Genomic DNA, 23,243 nt, shown 5'->3' with positions numbered 1-23,243 from the left:
TGGTCAGTGGGAAGAATGTCCCTTACATTGGTGATCAGTGGGAAGAATGTCCCTTACATTGGTGATCAGTGGGAAGAATGCTCCTTACATTGGTGATCAGTGGGAAGAATGTTCCTTACATTGGTGATCAGTGATAAGAATGTTCCTTACATTGGTGGTCAGTGGGAAGAATGTCCCTTACATTGCTGGTCAGTGGGAAGAATGCTCCTCACATTGGTGGTCAGTGAGAAGAATGCTCCTCACATTGGTGGTCAGTGAGAAGAATGCTCCTTACATTGGGGGTCAGTGGGAAGAATGCTCCTCACATTGGTGATCAGTGGGAAGAATGTTCCTTACATTGGTGATCAGTGAGAAGAATGTCCCTTACATTGGTGGTCAGTGGGAAGAATGTTCCTTACATTGGTGATCAGTGGGAAGAATGCCCTCTTTTAGATATCTAAAAAAATACTGTGCTAGATTAACAGAGATGTGCCTATCTATAGGCGGGCGTAGCGTATCTCAGATACACTACGCCGCCGTAAGTTAAAGCGGCAGGTCCTGTATTCACAAAGAAGTTGCGCTCTAACTTACGGCGGCGTAGTGTAACTGGGCCGGCGTAAGCCCACCTAATTCAAAATAGGCTGGTTGGGGGCGTGTTCTATGCTAAATACTCGTGTGACCCCACGTATTTGACGTTTTTAACGAACGGCGCATGCGCCGTCCGTGGACGTATCCCAGTGAGCATGCTTCAAATTACGCCGCAAAGACTCATTGGTTTCGACGTGAACGTAACTTACGCCTAGCCCCATTCACGGACGACTTATGCAAACGACGTAAAACGTGAAAAATTTGACACGTTTCAGACGTCCATACTTAATTTTGGCTGCGCCATCTTTTTGGTGGTTTATCTTTACGCCTGAAAACGCCTTACGTAAACGGCGTATCTTTACTGCGACGGCCGGGCGTACGTTCGTGAATAGGCGTATCTAGCTGATTTACATATTCTAGGCGTAAATCAGCGTACACGCCCCTAGCGGCCAGCGTAAATAGGCAGCTAAGATACGACGGCGTAGGAGACTTACGCCGGTCGTATCTTAGCAACATTTAAGCGTATCTCAGTTTGAGCATACGCTTAAATATACAACGGCGCGGATCTACTGATACGCCCGTCGTAAGTCTACGTGAATCTAGCCCACTGATTTTAAAGGAGAGATTGCTCATTCTGAAGGACCCTCTAGCAGTCTCTGGAGGAAGTTCTATAGAACCCTGGTTGAGATGGGCTGCTCTATACAATGTTTTGATTTCAGACTTTCAATATTAACGCTTTCACTGCTAGCCGGGGATTTGGGACTCAGCCCTGTGGGGTCCCGTGACCAAATTTGAACCAAAATCCCGGCTCATCTCTTCTCCTGTTCCTCTCGGAAGGAGCTGCAAGATCCCGGGGTTAAAGATGGACGCTTACGGCAGGGTGTTGGTGCATGTCTTGTATCCAGCCAGCTGACTGTCACCCTGTCGCATTTGGTTGGCTGCCTTGTTGCTAGGCAACATCGTACGCTTCCCCTCTCTCAGCAGCATCTCAGTCAGCTGACGAGGGGAGAGGCGATGCAGAGGATAACAGCAGGGGGAGGGGCTGCAGCAGACGATTAGCACTGATTAGCTTTTGCTGGGTTTATAATACGGATCCTACAATGTGCGTATAGTGTGTGTACATGTGCATATGGACGACGTCCGACATCCAGTCACATTCTATCTCTCCCCCGTATCTGACCCCCCCCCCCACACTATTATTATTATACATTCATATAGCTCTGACATATACCACAGTGCTGTACAGAGAACACTGAGCCTGTCACATCAGTCTCTGCACCAGAAGAGCTTACACTCTATTGTCCCCTCACAGTCACTCACTATTATTATACATTTATATAGTTCTGACGTATACTGCAGTGTTGTACAGGGAACACCGAACCAGTCACATCAGTCTCTGCACCAGAGGAGCTTACACTCTAATGTTCCCCCCTCAGTCACACTATTATTATTATTATGACACATTTATAGATATCTGACATATACAATGGGGCTGTACAGAGAACACAGAGCCAGTCACATCAATCTTTGAACCAGAGGAGCTTACACTCTAAGGGCCAGATTCTCAGAGACTTACGTTGGCGTATCAGTAGATACGCCGTCGTAAGTCCGAATCTGCGCTGTCGTATATTTAAGCGTATTCTGGAAACCAGAAAAGCTTAAATTTGGCTAAGATACGAGCGGCGTAAGTCTCCTAACGCCGTCGTATCTTAGGGCCTCGTACACACGACCGAACATGTCTGCTGAAGCTGGTCCGCGGACATGTCCGAACGTGTGTAGGGCCGGCCGGACAGTTTTCCGGCCTAGCGGACAGTTTTCCGGCCTAGCGGACAGGTTTCCAGCGGAACAAAGTTTCTTAGCATGCTAAATACGATACGCTACGCCCCCCCACAGTCTCACTGTGACTTTACTATTATTATACATTCATATAGCTCTGACATATACCGCAGTGCTGTACAGAGAACACTGAGCCGGTCACATCAGTCTCTGTACCAGAGGAACTTACACTCTAATGTCCCCCCCACAGTTACACACTATTATTATTCTTTATCTCTGACATATTCTGTAGCGCTGTACCGAGAACACTGATCCAGGGGGGACAATAATAAATATGTGTTCAGAGACCCCCAGGCTCACACAGCAAGCAAACAATTCTGTATAGTGGAGGCCCGGGGTATCCTGCACTATGCCATCAATGGGCTGATAATTGTTCCGATGGTTCGCTAGCGGTCGGACAGAAGCTGGCTCTTCAAATCTTTCAGTTTTTGTCGCATTAATACATTTTCATAACATAATTACACCACAACAGGATGAATTCACCGGGAGGAATCAGCATGTATCCCCATACTGAATGTTTTAGTGGTTTAATCAAGAGTCTTCTGTGATCCCGGGAAGAAACGTTCGGGCCCGGATTCAGATACAATTGTGTATCTATTGGCGGGCGTAACGTATCTTAGATACGTTACGCCACCGTAAATTAGGGCGCAAGTTCCGTATTCAGAAAGAACTTGCGCCCTAAGTTAAGGCGGCGTAGCGTATGTGGTCCGGCGTAAGCCCGCGGAATTCAAATTCTCCATGCAGTGGGCGTGTTGTATGGTAATGAAGGCTGACCCCCACGTAAATTGCGTTTTTGGCTAACGGCGCATGCGCCGTCCGTGAACATATCCCAGTGCGCATGCTCCAAATTAACCCACAAAAAGCCAATGCTTTCGACGTGAGCGTAAATTACGCCCAGCCCTATTCGCGAACGACTTACGCAAACAACGTAATCGACGAAAAATTTGACGCTGGCCCGACGTTCATACTTAACATAGGATACGCCTCATATAGCAGGGGTAACTTTACGCCGGAAAAAGCCTAACGTAAACGACGTAAAAAAATGCGCCGGGCGGACGTAGGTTTCTGAATCGGCGTATCTACCTAATTTCCATATTCCTCGCGTAAATCTACGGAAGCGCCACCTAGTGGCCAGTGTAAATATGCAGCCTAAGATACGACGGTGTAAGAGACTTACGCCGGTCAGGTCTTAGGGAAATCTATGCGTAACTGATTCTACGAATCAGGCGCAGAGATACGACCCCGCACACTCAGAGTTACGATGGTGTATCCGGAGATACGCCGTCGTAACTCCTATCTGAATCCGGGCCCTCTGTCTTTAAATTCCATCCAGAACTTTGTAATTCCTCATTTACAGGTCGGCCATCCCAATCGATTTTACTCGCAGTTTACTAAAGATACGCAGGACATTTGCAGGACATCTAGGCAAGTTATACAGTGTATTGCATCTTGCAGTAACCCAGATTACGGAAAATCGTCATCAGATACTTATCGTTATTTTCCCTTCCTGGCATCTCCTCATGACAGCATACCTTGGGTCAGCTCCGCCCACTATGACCCCAGAAGGACCACCTTAGTAGCAAATAAAAAAGAGCAATCGTCCCTTACCCAGCATTCTATTCCTTATGCCGCGTACACACGATCATTTTTCGGGTTGTAAAAAATGACGTTATTTTTTCAATGTCATTAAAAACGATTGTGTGTGGGCTTCAGAGCATTTTTCGGGTTCTGAAAAAACGGGCAAAAAAAAATTCGAACATGCTTTATTTTTTCACAACGTTTTTAACGTTGTCGTTTTTCGGGTTGTAAAAAATGGTCATGTGTAGGCTTTAACGACGTGAAAAATCCGCGCATGCTCAGAAGCAAGTTATGAGACGGGAGCGCTCGTTCTGGTAAAACTACCGTTTGTGATAGAGTAAGCACATTCATCACGCTGTAACAGACAGAAAAGCGCGAATCGTCTTTTACTAACACAAAATCAGCTAAAGCAGCCCCAAGGGTGGCGTCATCCGCATGGAACTTCCCCTTTATAGTGCCGTCGTAAGTGTTGTACGTCACCGCGCTTTGCTAGAGCATTTTTTTTTCACGATCGTGTGTAGGCAACGCCGTTTTAATGATCAAGTTGAAAAAAAACGTTTTTTCTAGAGCCTGAAAAACGTTGTTTTTTACAACCCCAAAAATTATCGTGTGTACGCGGATTTAGTCTTGTGACAGGACACTGGATGGGAATTATGCTGTCATGAGGAGATCCCAGGAAAGGAAAATTATGGTAAGAATCTGATAACAATTTTTCGTATTCCTAGGTCTCCACATGACAGCATACCAGTGGCGGTTGGTGATCAAATTTTTTTTGGGGGGTGCAAACAAACTGAAAAAAAAAAAAACATCAAGCGCAGCCACTGTGCCCATCAAGCGCAGCCACTGTACCCATAAATTGCTGCCACTGTGCCATCAATTGCAGCTACTGTACCTATCAATTGCCGCCAGTGCGCCCCATCAATTGCCGCCAGTGCGCCCCATCAATTGCCGCCAGTGCGCCCCATCAATTGCTGCCAGTGCGCCCCATCAATTGCCGCCAGTGTGCCCCATCAATTGCTGCCAGTGTGCCCCATCAAATGCTGCCAGTGTGCCCCCCCCGCCCGGCACTTACCTGTCTCGGCGCTGTCCTTCACGCTCAGAGACCTCCATGTCTTCTCCCATCCTCTTCCCGTCATCTCTGCTATGATTGGACGTCTGATAGGTGTCCAATCACAGCGCTTTTCGCTTGAGCCAATCAGGTGACAGGGTAACTAGACCCGAGCACCTGATTGGCTGAGACGCGGGTCAGTGTTAGGGAAGCGATTTATTCGCTTCTCTAACACAACACTATGTAAACAGCGAACGCACAGCATTGTTACCGCTGTTTACTAATTTGGAAGCCTATTAGAGACCACGGCTCTAGTCAGGACGCCTATTAGAGCCAACGGCTCTAATCAGGCGCTTCCAAAAACACCCCCGCCGCTGTAATTCAGATGCCCGGCGCCCGACAAGGGGCTGGTCGCCAGCAGCGACAACAGATAGATTCATGCAATGCATGAATTTATCTATTGGTGATAGAGCGGTGCCAAGAGAGAGGGGGCGGCGCTCCTGCGCCCTCTATGGACGCACCACCACTGCAGCATACCTTGGGACATACTGTAACTAGCAATACATACAAAAAGAGGGAGGGAAAAATAAGACACAACTAAGAAACCAAAAAATGCTGCATAATACTCATTTACTTTTGGGAACAGAACAGAACAGCCTTGCCAAAATGGGATTGGGAGGCTGACATTACATCAAGTTTATAATGCTTAACAAATGGATTTGGTGAGCTCCAGCCGGCTGCATTGCATATCATTTACATTGAAACCTTAGCATGAGATGCCGATGCTCCCCGTGTTGAATGCGCTCTAATCTCTTGTGGTGGCAGCAGTCCTTTAGCAGAGTATGTGAAGCGTATTGTATTTTGTATCCAAGTAGCGATGACTCTCCGAGAGACTGATTTCCCCTTCTTTGGTCCTTTCAGGATAATTATTATTATTATCATTATACAGGATTTATGTAGCACCAACGGTTTACGCAGAGCTTTACAATATAAAAGGGAGACAATGCAGTTATAATACAATAAAATACAAGAGGATTAAGAGGGCCCTGCTCAGAAGAGCTTACAATCTAATAGGGTGGGGCAGGTGGTACAAAAGGTTGTAACTGTGGGGAATGAGCTGATGGAAGTGGTAAAAGATTACTTGGTGACATGATCGGCTTCCCTGAAGAGCCGAGTTTTCAGCATTTGTTGGTTGGATGTTCCAAAAAAGTTGACATACATAAACATCTTGGAAATACCCCCTTAAAGCAGTTACCAAAAGCGAAACTTCCGCTTATCTAAATCCCCCTTCCCCTTTCCGATGCCACACTTGGCACCTTTCAGTGGGAGGGGGGAGCGGGTACCTGTTTTTTTACAGGTATGCTGTCCCCACTTCCGGGAGACCGGGCCGTGATGAAGTACGTTAGCTCAACAAGAGTTATACTAAAAAATGGGACTGTCATGGTACTCAAAAAGTCTACTTAAACCTAAGTGATTTTATTGATTCTTGAAATATTTTATTGAATGTTGACATTGGGGTGATATCATGTGATTGTCCAATGTAGTGAATGCTTGCAGTGTGATGTCATATGATCGCTCAGTGTAGTGAATGCTGACATTGGGGTGATGTCATGTGATTGTCCAATGTAGTGAATGCTTGCAGTGTGATGTCATGTGATCGCTCAGTGTAGTGAATGCTGACATTGGGGTGATGTCATGTGATTGTCCAATGTAGTGAATGCTTGCAGTGTGATGTCATGTGATCGCTCAGTGTAGTGAATGCTGACATTGGGGTGATGTCATGTGATTGTCCAATGTAGTGAATGCTTGCAGTGTGATGTCATGTGATCGCTCAGTGTAGTGAATGCTGACATTGGGGTGATGTCATGTGATTGTCCAATGTAGTGAATGCTTGCAGTGTGATGTCATATGATCGCTCAGTGTAGTGAATGCTGACATTGGGGTGATGTCATGTGATTGTCCAATGTAGTGAATGCTTGCAGTGTGATGTCATGTGATCGCTCAGTGTAGTGAATGCTGACATTGGGGTGATGTCATGTGATTGTCCAATGTAGTGAATGCTTGCAGTGTGATGTCATGTGATCGCTCAGTGTAGTGAATGCCGACATCGGGGTGATGTCATTTCTCAGGGTAGTGAACACCGGCAGTGTGATTACTTAATGTAATGAATGCTGATATTAGGATGATGTCATGCAATCGCTCAGGCACAGATAAGTCGAATCCAGTGCCTCTGATGTACATGTTCCAGATTTTTATTTCTGTCTTTGCACCTGTTGCAGATTTACCTCATTTCCTGTCTGGTGAAAAAGTTGTCAGCAGGACAGGAAGTACGTGGAAAATCTCTTTAATGGAGCACTGAATAGCAGTAAAAAAAAAAAAAATACAACAGGTTCAAATCCTTTATTAGGCCATCCAAAAATAAAAAAACAATGTTGGTACGACATACACTTTAAGGGCCGTATTCCTAAAAATAAATTGCACAGCTATGCACTCTGAAAAACTGCACCTATATTCGTTTTGATGTTACTAGGCTATTTATTTATTTTTCTCCAGGTCCATTGTTCTGTCTTGAGAATCCGAAAAAATACCATATTGTGGCCACTAGAGGGAGCTGACGATTATAGTAAATACCATATTTATCGCGTTATAACGCGCTCCCGCGTATACCGCGCACCCCTAAAGTGGCCCCCAATCCTGTGGAAAAAGAGTTTTTTTGTTTTTTTTGTACTTACAGTTTTGGTGTCTTGCGCGGCGTCCATCGGCGGGTCCGGCGTCCTTCTGCGGCTTCGGGTGTCCTCTTCGGGGGATCCGGCGTCCGTCTTCAGCGGGTCGGGTGTCCTCTTCGGCGGGTCGGGTGTCCTCTTCGGCGGGTGGGGTGTCCTCTTCGGCGGGTGGGGTGTCCTCTGCGCCGAGACTGCCCGAAGATACACGAGTGTACTGCGCTCGGTATATGCCGGCGCAGTATTCAAACTCGTGGCGGGAAAGCGGGTATCGGCGTATATTGCGCACCCACGATTTTGCCCTGATTTTCAGGGCAAAATAGTGCGCGGTATACGCCGATAAATATGGTAAGTATTAATTTCTTATGATTATCAGTGCCATCTAGTGGCCATGATGTGGTATTTTTCTTATTCACACTATTTATCAAAATGAAGAACATCCAACCTGGAGTAATAATAGCCTAGTAACATTCAATTTTACTGGCACAGTAGGAAAGTACCTGCAGTTTCACAGGATAAATAGCTCTGCCAATCTTTTTTTTATATATAAATACACCTGTAAGTCTTTCGTCTGCATGGACTATGCTATTTCTTTTTTTCTGTTCTGTTTTCTAACTCTTTTCTGTCTCCCTTCTTTCTCTTTCAGGGCTCCGCCCCCATCCTGGTAGTCATGGTTATTTTGCTAAACATCGGAGTTGCCATTTTGTTTATTCACTTTTTCATTTGATGGGACTGCTCCAACGTTTGCAAAAAATAAATAAAAAAAAAAGATAAATAATAAAATTTTCAAAAACTAAAAAAAAAAAAAAAAAAAAATATATATGTAAACTAAAAATTCTAGAAGTCTGGACGCAGCTTATAGAGCCAGGAATGCAACTATGGCTCCATCATCGGCTGAATTTTTCTGATTGAGCCTCTACGTTTTAATATCCATTATTTAATTTTAATTTTGTTTTTCTTCCAAAGGAACAAGAATTAAGTTTAAATCACAGTTTGCCTTTTCCCTCCCGTGGGTAACGTCATTTAATTTTTTTTTTTCTTTCTTTTTTTTTTTTTTTTTTGTTTGTTGGGTTTATTCCTTCTTGCTTGTTTGGCATGTGAGAATGCAAAAAGATATTGACTTTTTTGGTTTTCTTTTTTTTTACCCTGGTCAGTCCTTTCCTGAAAGCTGCGTTGTACATGTGAAATGGGTTTTAACAGGAAAAAAAAAAATAGAAAAAACAAAGAACAAGACACTTGGTTGACCCACTTAATGGATGATGTTGCGAACCGTTCATGGTCAGAGGTTACCCACACGACTGTTTAATGGTCTTCGTTCTAGGCGGATGCTATGAAGAATTTTTTTTTATATGTAGTGCCATTGCTGATTAATATTTTAATACTTTTTTTCGATTGTAGAATTTTATTTTATTTTTTTACAGTTGGACTTTAGACAGTAGACATTCACTAGAGTTCACAGCAAATGGTTCTTCATGAAGCCAGTTCTATTATTTTCCACTTTTTATTGGACCCAAATTCTAAATCGTTTTTTTCCTCCAAAAAAAAAAATATTTGTAAAAATTGCATACAAATTATATGTTTATTTCCAGCCCAGAAAAAAAGTGTTGGCTGGACAGAGGAAAAAAAACAAAAATAAGTACAGTGAATTTATCCCTTTTCTTTTTTTTTTAACGCTAAACAAAACTGGACAACTCAAAGGCAGATAGTTCTTGAAGCTCCGATTGTCATCAACCAAGGGCCCACTTACACCTCTCAGTTCCGTCGTTCACAATGGCGACCCAAGACACCTCGGACACATGTCCAAAACAGAAAAAAAAAAATGATTGAATACAAAAATAATTTGGATAACGACCCATTTGTGGTCTTGCAGAATTACTTTTAGGATGCACATGTCCAGAAAGAAAAACAAATAATAATAACGACCCATTAGTGCCTTTGGAGAACTATGGAAAAGGGTTTTTGTTTTCTTACTGAATGTGGTCCAATAAAAAGTGCACTTAATAGATAGTTCCCTAGCAAACATTTTTATGTTAAATTGTATTCACTTCACACATCCAATTTCTTTCTGAGGTACACATACTTTTTTAAATTTTATTCACTTTCTATATACTGTTCATCAATAAATTAGGCCCTACCAAAGCATTTTAGAACACACAACCAATCAGTCTGCAATGGGAACTGATGGCCTAGGTCTTAGGGCATTGAAAGAGAATTGATGCCCCAAATCTTAGGGCATTGATAGGAAATTGATGGCCTAGGTCTTAGGGCATTGTTAGGGAACTGATGGCCTAGATCTTAGGGCATTGATAAAGGATTGATGGCTTAGGTCTTAGGGCATTGATAGCGAACTGATGGCCTAGATCTTAGGGCATTGATAAAGGATTGATGGCTTAGGTCTTAGGGCATTGATAAACAATTGATGGCCTAGGTCTTAGGGTATTGATAGGGAATTGATTGCCTAAGTCTTAGGGCATTGATAGGGAATTGATGGCCTAAGTCTTAGGGCATTGATAGGGATTTGATGGCCTAGGACAGTGATGGCGAACCTTGGCACCCCAGATGTTTTGGAACTATATTTCCCATGATGCTCACCTACACTGCAGAGTGCAAGAGAATTATGGGAAATGTAGTTCCAAAACATCTGGGGTGCCAAGGTTCGCCATCACTGGCCTAGGACTTAGGGCATCGATAGGGAATTGATGGCCTAGGTCTTAGGGCATTGATAGGGAACTTATGGCCTAGGGCTTAGGGCATTGATAGGGAACTGATCACCTAGGTCTGTGATGCAGTGATTGGCTAGGTAAAAAGCAGCTACCTCCACTATTTTCATGTCACCTTTGTACCTGAACGGACCTGTGAAGTGAACACAATTTTGCCTAGCCCGCCAAGAATGCTTTGGAGGATTTCATTTTCATGGTGCAATATTCACTTCTGACCGGCTAAGAACAGCACCCCTTCCTTCTACCCCCATAAAAAACTGGAATGTAAACTGCGGGGCATTATACAAAACTCGCTCTGCCGCTGCTGAAAACCATCCCTTCCCCAAATCGGGATTATAACAGCAATGTGAACATTGTATCTCTGGAAAAAAAAAAATATTTTAATCAGCTGAAAAAAATACCCATACCCCCGTATGTTTCTGCATGCATGATGTTGGATTCTAGTCTTCTTTTCATCCACTGTAATTTGATCAGAGTGCCACCTGTCTCTTCACTAACACATTTTGGGCCACGAGAAATTTTGGAAAATGTTAAATTTGTTGGTTTTACATTGAGGGAGGTGTTTTTTCTGATACTATTCTTTTGATTTGGCACTAAATGGGTGGCATCGATGGGTTGGCCCTAAACCGCTAACCAATCCTTTAGCTAGTTAATATTTGGGCTGTGGACCATCGGGTGTTTTATGTAGGAAGACCTGCTAAAAGAGATGCCGGGACTTTAAAATGTATTCATACAGTCAAGTGGAGGAAGATTTCCAAAGCCCACTAGCATTGTTTCCTCAATTGGTACTCAAACCATGAAGTATAGAACGGAGCACCAAAGCACAAGATGAGTCCAGGAAACAAGTGTTCATAATTTGTATAGCCAAAGCCTTTTAGGAGGCAAACACTCTTCTTTTTTTTTTTTTTTTTTAAAGCCCTAATGAAGGAAGAGTTTAACTGCTGCTAATCATTTTGATATAACAGTTTTTAAAGAGAACAATGTCGGATTTAATACAGATCTATTGTTCCATTTGTGTCCAATTGTTTTAAGCCCTGATGCAGCAGTATGTTTGATCCCCAAAATGCTTTGGATTCTATATGATGAAATTATGAGCAATTAAAGACTTCTTGGACTCTCGTCTTGTGGTTTGGCTTCCCTTTCTAAACTTCTATGGTTTATGCAGGAAAAGAGCATCCTGTATACTATCTGTAGAGCAGCTGTTTTTTTCTCCGTTACTTCATTGCATGAAATTATGATGATCAGCAGGACCTTTCCAAGGCAGCCAACCTGTTCTGTTAATTTTTTTCTATGTTCAGAGTTATAAGAGAAAAGGTCGTATTCAAAGATTTTGGGATGAGTGTGGGCATGAGAAGGACCATAAAGGGGTTGGTACGGGTTTAACTATGTGAGGCCTCATACACACGACCAAGTTTCTCGACAAAAACCAGCAAGAAACTTGCTGGGAGATATTTTTTTGCAGAGGAAACGGTCGTGTGTACATTTTCGTTGAGGAAACTGTCAAGAAAGTCGACGAGCCAAAAAGAGAGCAAGTTCTCTATTTCCTCGACGGGAATGGAGAAACTTGCCTAACAAGGAACTCGACGAGGAAAACGATGTGTTTCGCCCGTCGAGATCCTCGGTCGTGTGTACGAGGCTTGAGATTTCCATGTTCCAATGCCGTTCTACCCTGATGGCTAACAAATGAGAAGTATCAGATCACCAAGCAAAAGACATGTCCTTAAGCAGGCAGAGGTCAGGGCGGGTAGCGTTAGGGTTGAGCTATTACATAGGCAGAAGGTCAAGGCAGGAGGCAGATAGGCGTCATATCACATGCAGAAGGTCGAAGTACGTGCCCTACAGACAACTGGAACCAGAAGACAGACTTAATTTAAACAAGAGTAGAACTAGTCTGGTGTAGAACAGAAGAGCCAAATTTATCCTCCATGCAAGGTGCCTGCTACAGTCACCCAACTTCTTTGTCCCAATCTTTTTCTCTGCTATATGTGAAGTCACACGTACCCCACTGCCAGGCAAGATTCCAGGTGACTTGATCCAACATGGCCAAATATCTTCTTAGTCTGTCTCAGTAAAACTGCCTGACATATTTTACACTTTTATTTGATTTATAGTTCATTTTATCACGCTGCTACTATTTTGAAATGGTTCATGCAAGGTTCTGAGCAGGATGACACCATGGTAGCTTGTGTGAGGTTCTGAGCAGGATGACATCATGGTAGCTTGTGTGAGGTTCTGAGCAAGATGACATCATGGTAGCTTGTGTGAGGTTCTGAGCAGGATGACATCATGGTAGCTTGTGTGAGGTTCTGAGCAAGATGACATCATGGTAGCTTGTGTGAGGTTCTGAGCAGGATGACATCATGGTAGCTTGTGTAAGGTTCTGAGCAAGATGACATCATGGTAGCTTGTGTGAGGTTCTGAGAAGAATGACATCATGGTAGCTTGTGTGAGGTTCTGAGCAAGATGACATCATGGTAGCTTGTGTGAGGTTCTGAGCAGGATGACATCATGGTAGCTTGTGTAAGGTTCTGAGCAAGATGACATCATGGTGCCTCATGGGAGGTCCTGTGCTGGATGACATCATGGTAGCTTGTGTAAGGTTCTGAGCAAGATGACATCATGGTAGCTTGTGTGAGGTTCTGAGCAGGATGACATCATGGTAGCTTGTGTAAGGTTCTGAGCAAGATGACATCATGGTGCCTCATGGGAGGTCCTGTGCTGGATGACATTGTGGTGGTTTATGTAAGGTCCTAAACAGAATGACATCTTGGTGGCTCATGAGAGGTCCCTGGCGAGATGACATCATGGTGGCTTACGTAAGGCCCTGAGCAGGATTCCATGGTGGCTCATGAGGTCCTTAGTAGGATGACATCATGGTGGCTTATATAAGGTTTTTTTAGCGGTATGACATCATGATGACTTGTGTGAGGTCTATAGCAGGATGACTTTAGGGTGGTTCATGCAAGGTTCTTAGCAGGATGACATCACAGTGACTTGTGAGGTACTGAGCATGTTAACATCAGGGTGGCTCATATAAGGTTCTAAAAAGGATGGCATCAAGGTGGCTTGTGAGGTCCTTAGAAGAATGACATCATGGTGGCTCAGGTGAGGTACATAGTAGGATTACATCATGGTGGCTTACATGAGGTCTGGAGCAGGATGACATTTTGGTGGCTGGTGAGGTCCTGGGTAGGATGACATCATAATTTCTTATGTGAGGTCCTGAGCAGGACATCACTGTGGCTCACGTATGGTCTTCAGCAGGTTATCATGGTGGCTCATGTGATGTCATTAGCAGGATGACTTTATGGTGGCTCATGTAAAGTTCCAAGCAGGATGACATCATGGTGGCTCATTTGAGGTCCCGAGTAGGATGACATCACAGTGGCTTCTGTGAGGTCCTTAGCAGAATGACATCACTGTGGCTCATGTGAGGACCTGAGCAGGATGACATCTTGATGGGTAGCGAGGTCCTGAGCAGAATGACATCCTGGGGGCTCATAAGTTTCTGAGCAGGAAAACAGCACTGCGGCTCATGTACGGTTCTTAGCTGGTTTACATCATGGTGGCTCATGTGATGTGTCTAGCAAGATGACATCATGGGGGCTCATACGAGAGCCTGAGCAGGAGGGCATCGTGGTTGCTCATGTGATGTGTCTAGCAAGATGACATCATGGTGGCTCATGCGAGAGCCTGAGCAGGATGGCATTATGGTGGCTCATGTGAGATCCTGAGCAGGATGGCATTATGGTGGCTCATGTGAGAGCCTGAGCAGGATGGCATCATGGTGGCTCATGTGAGATCCTGAGCAGGAGGGCATCATGGTGGCTCATGTGATATCCTGAGCAGGATGGTATCATGGTTTTTCATGCGAGGTCCTTTGCAGAATGATATTAGAGTGCCCAACCAAAAAAAAAAAAAACAAGTTCTCTTAACTGCCCTTTCTGGATGTTGAATGTGGCAAGGTGCAGAGAAGGAAAGCTTAGTATAATCAGCAGGACAAGAAGAGGGGCAATTAGGTAGACCTGTTGCAAAGCACAGGTTCACCTTAAAGTGAATGTATTACTTCGCACACAAGCAACCTATCACCCCGCTAGAAACGTCTGATGGCACCAATTTTCAGGGCATTGATAGACTTTGTTCCGGCCCCCATGACCACTGCTTGGGGCTTGTAGGTAATAAATAAGTCATAAGATTCTGCAGTGGTGCCGGATGGTGCAGCTGCAGTATTATCACCAGGTCTTACATTCTTTACCACCAGATATTGGGGGAGGGGGAGGGGGTGGTCATCATTTGTTGGGGGTGGGATGAAGCTGTTAAGGGGGTCTCAGAGGGTACGTGGATGTCCACGCTTGAGATTAACAGCATGTTATTTCTTTGCACAATATATGCAGAATCTGACTGACCTTGTACAGAGATACTTTGGAAATGACAAAAACAGAAAAAAAACAAAACAAAAAAAAAAAAATGAAGAAAAAAAAAAAAAAGACAGAAACAATGTATTCTTTTCTATATGTCTCCCGATCTCCATTTGTTGGAACTTCTTTGTACCATGCCTGCTGACCCCGTTCCCTCAGTTCCTTATGATAAATATGCATATTCATTAAAAATTACGCATTCTTGTTTCACTTTGCTTGTGGAGCCTCGTATAATTTCTCCATGGTGTGAAGTCACCAGTGTTAATGTTTTTGTTCACAGATCCCACAAGGAGGTTTTCTAAAAAAAAAAAAAAATCAAGTGGATTTTTCTTCTTACTTTACTGAATCATTCAACATTCGACTTGGATAGGAAAATAGCCTAGGAACATTCAGTGTTGCCAGTATTGCCGAGGAATGTACATGTAGTTTTATAGGATTATTCGATTTTTTTAAAAATTCAGTGAAATCCCAAGCGGTATGGTCAGCGGCGCTCCCAGTGACACAACGGGAAGTGAGAGTATATCTCCCAGCAGCAACATAGACAGCATCAAACCTGTAAAATAATTTATCAAAACAATGCCTCATACACAAAGCCTGTCCTCCTGTAGTCACTGTGAGGAGCGCCATCCATAACCCTCATCACCTGCCCAGCCAATTAAAAAATCACTGTACATGCCAGCTGCTCCGCTTTGTGAATGAGGCCCAGATCTTCACTGACCTGTGCAAGGTAAGGCACTTCCTAGCAGCTGGTGGTGTCAGGCGTTGAGGCATTGCATGCAGCTTAGTGTTAGCGCAACACATCATATTAATAAAGCTTCATAGGCAGAGAGAGAATTGTCCAGACAACACTAGTGGACCCGACAGGACAATTCTACACGACCCATGTAGCAGCGCCGTCACGGATTTGTGTCATGGCTGCAAAACATATGGCAGCAGCTCTTTACTGGAATGTGGTGGAAGAAAACGGGGACAAGGCAAAAGGTGGTATCAGGTTAAAAAGTATATATAAAATATATATTCTAATAATGAAAGGTATATATATATATATATATATATATATATATATATATATATATATATATATACACACACACACACAAAAACCACCCCAATTCCCAAAAAGTTGGGGTGCTGTGTAAAATCTACATAAAAACAGAAAGCAATGATTTGCAAATTTATAAAAAAAAAAATAATCCCATGTACATAAGTATGCTCAGCCTTTGCTCAATACTTGGGTGAAGCACCTTTGGCACCAATTACAGCCTCAAGTCTTTTTGAGTATGAGGCTACAAGCTCGGCACACCTATTTTTGGTCAGTTTCTCTCATTCTACTTTGCAGGAACTCTCAAGCTCCATCAGGTTGGATGGGGAGTGTCGGTGCACAGCCATTTTCAGATCTCTCCAGAGATGTTCAATCGGGTTCAAGTCTGGCTGGGCCACTCAGGACATTCACAGAGTTGTCCCGTTGCCACTCCTTTGTTATGTTGGCTGTGCGCTTAGGGTCGTTGTCCTGTTGGGAGATGAACCTTCGCCCCAGTCTGAGGTCCAGAGTGCTCTGGAGCAGGTTTTCATCAAGGATGCCTCTGTACATTGCAGCATTCATCTTTCCTGATCCTGATTGGTCTCCCAGTTCCTGCCGCTAAAAAAACATCCCCACACCATGATGCTGCCACCACCATGCTTCACTGTAGGGATGGTATTGGCCAGGTGATGAGCAGTGCCTGGTTTCCTCCAGACATGACACTTACCATTCAGGCCAAAGAGTTCAATCTTTGTTTCATCAGACCAGAGAATTGTGTTTCTTCCGGGGGCCTTTTGGCAAACCCCAGAGGGGCTGTCATGTGCTTTTTACCGAGGAGTGGCTTTCGTCATGCCACTTTACCAGGCCTGATTGGTGGAGTGCTGCAGAGATGGTTGTTCTTCTGGAAAGTTCTCTTCTCTCCATAGAGAAACACTGGAGCTCCGTCAGAGTGACCATCAGGTTCTTTGTCACCTCCCTGACTAAGGCCCTTCTCCCCGATCGCTCAGTGTGGCCGCCCGCCCCCCGCTCTAGGAAGAGTCCTGGTGGTTCCAAACTTCTTCTGTTGAAGGATGATGGAGGCCACTGTGCTCATTGGAACCTTCAACGGTGCCAAAATGTTTCTGTGCCCTTCCCCAAATCTGTGCCTCCATACAATCCTGTCTTGGAGGTCTACAGACAATTCCTTGGACTTCATGGCTTGGTTTGTGCTCTGACATGCACTGTTAACCGTGGGACCTTCTATAGACAGGTGTGTGCCTTTCCAAATCATGTCCAATCAACTGAATTGATTACTGGTGGACTCCAATCAAGTTGTAGAAACATCAAGGATGATGCACCTGAGCTCAATTTCGAGTGCCATGGCAAAGGCTGTGAATACTTAAGTGCATGCGATTTTTTTTTAGTTTTTTATTTTAAATAAATTTGCAAATATTTCAAATAAACTTCTTTGACATTGTCAATATGGGGTTATGTTTGTAGAATTGTAGAAAATAAATTGAATCCATTATGAATTAAAACTGTAACATAACAAAATGTGGAAAAAGTGAAGCGATATGAATACTTTCCGGATGCACTGTATATGTTAATCGATGGGGGTTGCTTAAGCTGCCCATACATTATACAATTTTCCTTTAGATTTACCAAAACCATATAATAGAAGGTCAAATCTAAACACTTTCAATCAGGCAGGCCCTTGCACTACATAGTTAAAGGAGTTCTCTGAGCTAAAACTTTTAACCCCCGCTGTGCCCGGGCTGTAAAACTATACAAAATAAACCTTCACTTACCTGCCTACGATCCCCCGTTGTTCCGATATCGCCGTCCCGTTCTCCGGTCCCGGTCTCTTCCACTTCCTGGGGGTCGGTGACTCACAGTGCGCTCAGCCTATCAGCGGCCGCGACGGGACATTGCTGTGGCCGCTAATAGGCTGAGCGCACTGTGAGTCACCGACCCCCAGGAAGTGGAAGAGACCGGGACCGGAGAACGGGACGGCAATATCGGAACAACGGGGGATCGTAGGCAGGTAAGTGAAGGTTTATTTTGTATAGTTTTACAGCCCGGGCACAGCGGGGGTTAAAAGTTTTAGCTCAGAGAACTCCTTTAAAGGTAAAGCTACAAGGAAATAATTAAATAAGAAAAATGCATAATGTATGGCTAGCCTTAGATAGATAGACAGACATGTCTTGCTATCCACAGAGCAGAAGAAGGTAAGAATCCAATATGAAGTTTATCTATAAGGTATGTCAAAGGGATTGTGTTTTTTTTTTTAGTTCTCAACAAAAGTGGAGTTCAAAGTTAAGAGCTCTTGGAACTTCCCAGCCAACTGGAGTGTCAACAAACACGGATCGGTAATCTTCACTCTGCCCCTGACCTTTGCCGAGTGAAGGAGTCCTGATAGGACTGCAACCTCTCTCTGAAGACGGGAGGTGGCATCACTTGACCGGCAGACAATGCATTCTTCACAATTCACAAGTCACTGATAGAGCCGAGGTCCCACTTGACATGAAAGTGCTTCTGTCTAACATAAAGGGATTTATCAGCCGACACATGCTTACCACTTAGCCAGCAACAGATGAAGAGAGAGAACAGATAGCGAGAAGATTTGAAGATTTACAGCAGTCAGGGTATAAAAACAACAACAACAAAAAAACAAGCCTCAATTCTTGATTTGAGTAATCCAGCATCATCTAGCTCTGTTTCTCCTTGGTCTTTGGGCTCTTTCACACATGCGGATCGTTCAGATCCGCCTGTCTGTCATAGCCCCCCCCCCCCCCATTTTACTTACTGTATTTATCGGCGTATACCGCGCACTTTTTTGCCCTGAGAATCAGGGCAAAATCGCGGGTGCACGATATACGCTGATACCCGCGCCGAGTTTGAACCACTGCGCCGGCATAAACCGAGCGCAGTATAGTCGGGCAGGCTCGGCTCCTCTCGCGGTCACGTCCTGGACGTACAGGACATGACAGCGAAAGGAGCCGAGCCTGCCTGACTATACCCGAGGGTACCGCGCTCGGTATATGCCGGCGCAGTGGTTCAAACTCGGCGCGGGGATCGAGCAGGGAGGACACCACAGAAGGACGCCGGACCCGACAAGGAGGACACCACCAAAGCCACAGACGGACACTGGACCCGCCGAGGCCGCCGATGGACGCCGCGCAAGACACCAAAACTGTAAGTACTAAAATGTTTTTTTTACAGGAATGCGGGTGCACTTTAGGGGTGCGCGCTATACGCCGCAGCGTGCAATACCCCGATAAATACGGTACCTAAACACGTTCACCTGCTCTGCCTGTCCCCCGGCGCCCCCTTCTCGACAGAATCTCGGCGTTGATTGGATAGATTGATAGCAGTGCAGCCATTGGCTCCCGCTGCTGTTAATCAAATCCAATGATGCGGACGAGAGGGGGTGGGACGGAGTCATACACTCGCCATCTATGGACGCTGACTGTATGACATGGGAACACTCTCGTAAGCCAACCCCCTCGGGATAGAGCTTCCCAGAGGGTGTTAGCTATTGTGGGGAGGAGCCTCCGTGGGACCCCCAGAACAGCAGGATCGTCGGGGGCCACTATGTACAAAACAAACTGCGCAGTGGAGGTATGATGTTTGTTATTCCAATAAATAAAAAAAACCTTTACCACCCCCTTTAATTTGGTAAATATAAACTGTTAAAGGAGTTGTAAAGGAAAACATTTTTTTTTGCTAATGCTAAATTGACTGTTTACAGGGTATAGAGACATAATAGTTAACTGATTCCTTTTAAAAATGATTAAAAATAGATAAAAAATCAATCATATAATGTACCTAGAGTTTCAGTTTCGTTTTTGCATGCTGTTTCCTGCTTCTGTGATGAACAGAGACAAAGAGCCAATACAGGGCAGTGATGGTTTGAAAAAACGAAACTGATTGCTGTTGAGACACACAGTAATCACACCTCCTTGATTAGTGCCACAGAGAGAAAGCTCCCATGACTTTTTCCATCAGGAAACAGACAACCAGGAAGTGTTCAGAACAGAGAAGGATTACAGCAACATCAGAGCAAAAAACGAACAATGAGGACATGAAAACAGGACTGCAGTAAGGTAAAGGAAGCTATTTAGCTAAAAAAAAAATCCTTTAGTGACCCTTTAAATACGTTTTCTCATCAGCACTCTTGTGACCTCTTTCAGTGTCTGGTTAAAGCTTGTAGGAGGAGATTTCAATCTACTCTGACTGTCCTATGAGGCTGCAGGACACCTGACTCTGTGTGGACAGTGCTGATCACATGCATCCTCCCAAGAAAAGAAAAAAACCTCTCTAGTACCTCCAATGTTTAGTATTGGCAGATGAATTGGAAACAGTGGAAGAAGGGGAGGATCAGAGAAGACAGGATCAATCTGCCCCTTTACACAATGGGAGGATTTAACTGTTAGGTTCCACAATGAGTATAACAAGCATGCTTTACTGCATATACAGGCTGATTCTTACTGTTGTTGGTTTAGTAACATTTTAAAGATATATAAAGGGAAAGAGGCTGCACCAGAGGGGGATCTTGGTCAGACAATTGGGAACAAGAACTGCAGACACCAGTGTTTACATGATTGTGTCATCTGTTAACCAGAATCTCAGTCCAGAACGTAGATGGTGGCCCTGGATGATGCCTGAACAAAGATGGCTCCATCCTCCTAGAAATAAAAGCAGATTAGACATTGTCAGGGGGAGTCCTGTGTTGAACTGGATACAAGCACGGTGCTCCAAACAGTACAAGGATCCTGACACTTCTGTATTGTTTGCGTCCCCTAATTATCATCATGGCCAAAGCGTCAAGTCACAAATTGGGGTGAATATTAATTTTCTCAGAGCTGGAAAGAGTTACTATGTCTTTTGTGGCTGGCCCAGGAGGTTTCCCAGCAGCACAGAGAGGGGTAGTCAGCTGGGACAATGTGCCATTGTTTATGTTGTCACATTGCATCAGACGCAGTCATCAGGTGTTTACTCCAAACGTAGAGGAGGCCGAGAGCCCAGCGGGAGTTTATAAAAAGGCATCAGAGGCGACAAGCAGGTCCCAAGTCACTCAGCTTCAGGATTCACTTACTAGAGATTAGAACATGAAGCGAGTGTGAGCAGTGTATGTGAGAGAACAAGATTTCATCTATCAAAACTTGGGACCCTTGACATGACTGAGAATCACTGAGAATGCAGCCTATCCATTCATTAGAGACCAGTGACATCACTGAGAATGCAGCCTATCCATTCACTAGAGACCGGTGACATCACCGAGAATGCAGCCTATCCATTCATTAGAGACCAGTGACATCACTGAGAATGCAGCCTATCCATTCATTAGAGACCAGTGACATCACAGAGAATGCAGCCTATCCATTCACTAGAGACCGGTGACATCACTGAGAATGCAGCCTATCCATTTACTAGAGACCGGTGACATCACTGAGAATGCAGCCTATCCATTCATTAGAGATCAGTGACATCACTGAGACTGCAGCCTATCCATTCACTAGAGACCGGTGACATCACTGAGAATGCAGCCTATCCATTCACTAGAGACCGGTGACATCACTGAGAATGCAGCCTATCCATTCACTAGAGACCGGTGACATCACTGAGAATGCAGCCTATCCATTCACTAGAGACCGGTGACATCACTGAGAATGCAGCCTATCCATTCACTAGAGACCGGTGACATCACTGAGAATGCAGCCTATCCCTTCACTAGAGACCGGTGACATCACTGAGAATGCAGCCTATTTCAGTTCTCAGAAATATTCTCTCTTGGTTGAATAATAGACATCAAAGAGACAAAAATACATATAAAATAATTCTCTGTTAATTTTGCAGCGAAAACCGTCAGAAAACATTTCCTCTCAGGAGTGGGTAAACAGTCCAGAAAAGTTCTATAAGAACATTGAATTGTTCATGGAGCTGTGAAGACGGTCTAATCCCTAAACTCGTAGAACGTCTTTGCCATGGCATGTCCCACTTTAAGCACTTTTTTTTCTTTGGCGTCGGACCCCAGGTTGGTTCGAGCCAGCTGGATCCAGTACTGTTCTGTTCGGGCCAGGTAATCCGAGTACTTCTCCTTCGGTTCCACTGCGGGATGCTCGCCGTCATCCTCATCTGTGGGCGGGACAAAGCAAGACATGAGGATTAAAATAAGTCCATACAGGACCTCCACCACAACTGCACATACCCGCTGCGCTGCCACTCCATTCCACCGCTAACAGTGAAGGTTAGCCTATGAAAAGGTCCATCTGATGACTGGTTGCTCCTTCCACCCCCATGCAACAGTGCTGGGCCAATCACCAGGCATGAAAGGAAGGAGAGTGAGTCACATGATTCTCTATGCTCAGAGGTATCAGATATTTCAGTACTGACAAAGTGGAGGAGGCGGCATTACTTTACCACTTCACCACCGCCCTATAGCAGTTTGACTGCTAAAGGCGGCCGCTGGGCACTGGATCACGTATACATACGTAAAGCCGCACCTCCGGGTAGCGGGCTCCCTCCCTCTGTGATTATGCATAGCCAATCAGTAGACTTGATGTCTGCCGGCATCCGCTGATCACTCGTTACAGAGGCAGAACGGCAGTCTGCCTATGTAAACAAGGCAGATTGCTCTTCTGTCAGTAGAAAAGGCATTGATCCCGTGTTCCTGCAAAGCAGGGACAAGAATCCACGTCTTCCCTTAGGCCCCTTTCACATTGGGGCGTTTTTCATGCGGTACAGCACTTAAAATAGCGCTGCTATACCGCATGAAAAATCATGCCCTGCAGGCTTCAATGTGAAAGCCCGAAGGCTTTCACACTGAAGCGGTGCGCTAGCAGGAGCGCTCCAAAAGTCCTGCTAGCCGCATCTTTACCGCGGTATAGGAGCGGTGTGTTCACCGCTCCTATACCGCGCCTTCCCATTGAAATCAATGGGAAAGCGCGGTATTAACCCTTTTTCGGCCGCTAGCGAGGGTTTACCACCTCACCGCTAGCGCCCGAATATCGCGGTAAACACGACGGTATAGCCGCGCTACAAATAGCGCGGCTATATTGTCACCGCGGCTCCACGCTGCAATGTGAAAGCAGCCTTAGTAAAAGCACCTCCCACACTGTACACAAACACTGGCTAGGCACACAGTTAACCCTTCGATCTCCCCTGATGTTAACCCCCTTCCCAGCCAGTGTCATTCAGTATGGTGACAGCGCATATTTTTAGCAGCGGTCACTGCATTAGTCTCACTGGTTCCCCAAAAAAGGGGTCAAAAGCGTCAGTGTCCAATTTGTCTGCCGCAATGTCGCAGTCCTGCTATAAGTCGCTGACTGCCACCATTACTAGTAAAAATAAATA

The 23,243-nt window shown here is 44.8% G+C and overlaps 2 protein-coding genes and 1 long non-coding RNA gene across 3 annotated transcripts in view; 2 read left to right on the top strand and 1 right to left on the bottom strand.

The window, feature by feature from the left end:
- Positions 1-10,105, top strand: part of JPH3 (junctophilin 3) — a 97,655-nt gene extending 87,550 nt beyond the window's left edge. Inside the window, exon 5 of the mRNA XM_040329385.1 lies at positions 8,396-10,105. Within this exon, the coding sequence (XP_040185319.1) occupies positions 8,396-8,476 (81 nt within the window). The 3' untranslated portion in view covers positions 8,477-10,105. The remainder of the gene's footprint in view (positions 1-8,395) is intronic.
- Positions 10,106-12,038: 1,933 nt separating this feature from the next.
- Positions 12,039-15,097, top strand: LOC120917828. Its single transcript, XR_005744238.1, has 2 exons — positions 12,039-12,624; positions 12,662-15,097. It is a non-coding gene; the product is annotated as an uncharacterized LOC120917828 (long non-coding RNA).
- A 6,616-nt stretch (positions 15,098-21,713) lies between these two features.
- Positions 21,714-23,243, bottom strand: part of KLHDC4 (kelch domain containing 4) — a 42,286-nt gene continuing 40,756 nt past the window's right edge. The window contains exon 12 of the mRNA XM_040329384.1: positions 21,714-22,025. Within this exon, the coding sequence (XP_040185318.1) occupies positions 21,844-22,025 (182 nt within the window). The 3' untranslated portion in view covers positions 21,714-21,843. The remainder of the gene's footprint in view (positions 22,026-23,243) is intronic.

This window comes from Rana temporaria, chromosome 11 (genome assembly GCF_905171775.1).
Source record: "Rana temporaria chromosome 11, aRanTem1.1, whole genome shotgun sequence".
In the NCBI taxonomy this organism is placed as follows: domain Eukaryota; kingdom Metazoa; phylum Chordata; class Amphibia; order Anura; family Ranidae; genus Rana; species Rana temporaria.
The sequence above is the reverse complement of the archived record's forward strand: the minus strand, read 5'-3'. Positions and strand labels throughout refer to the sequence as shown.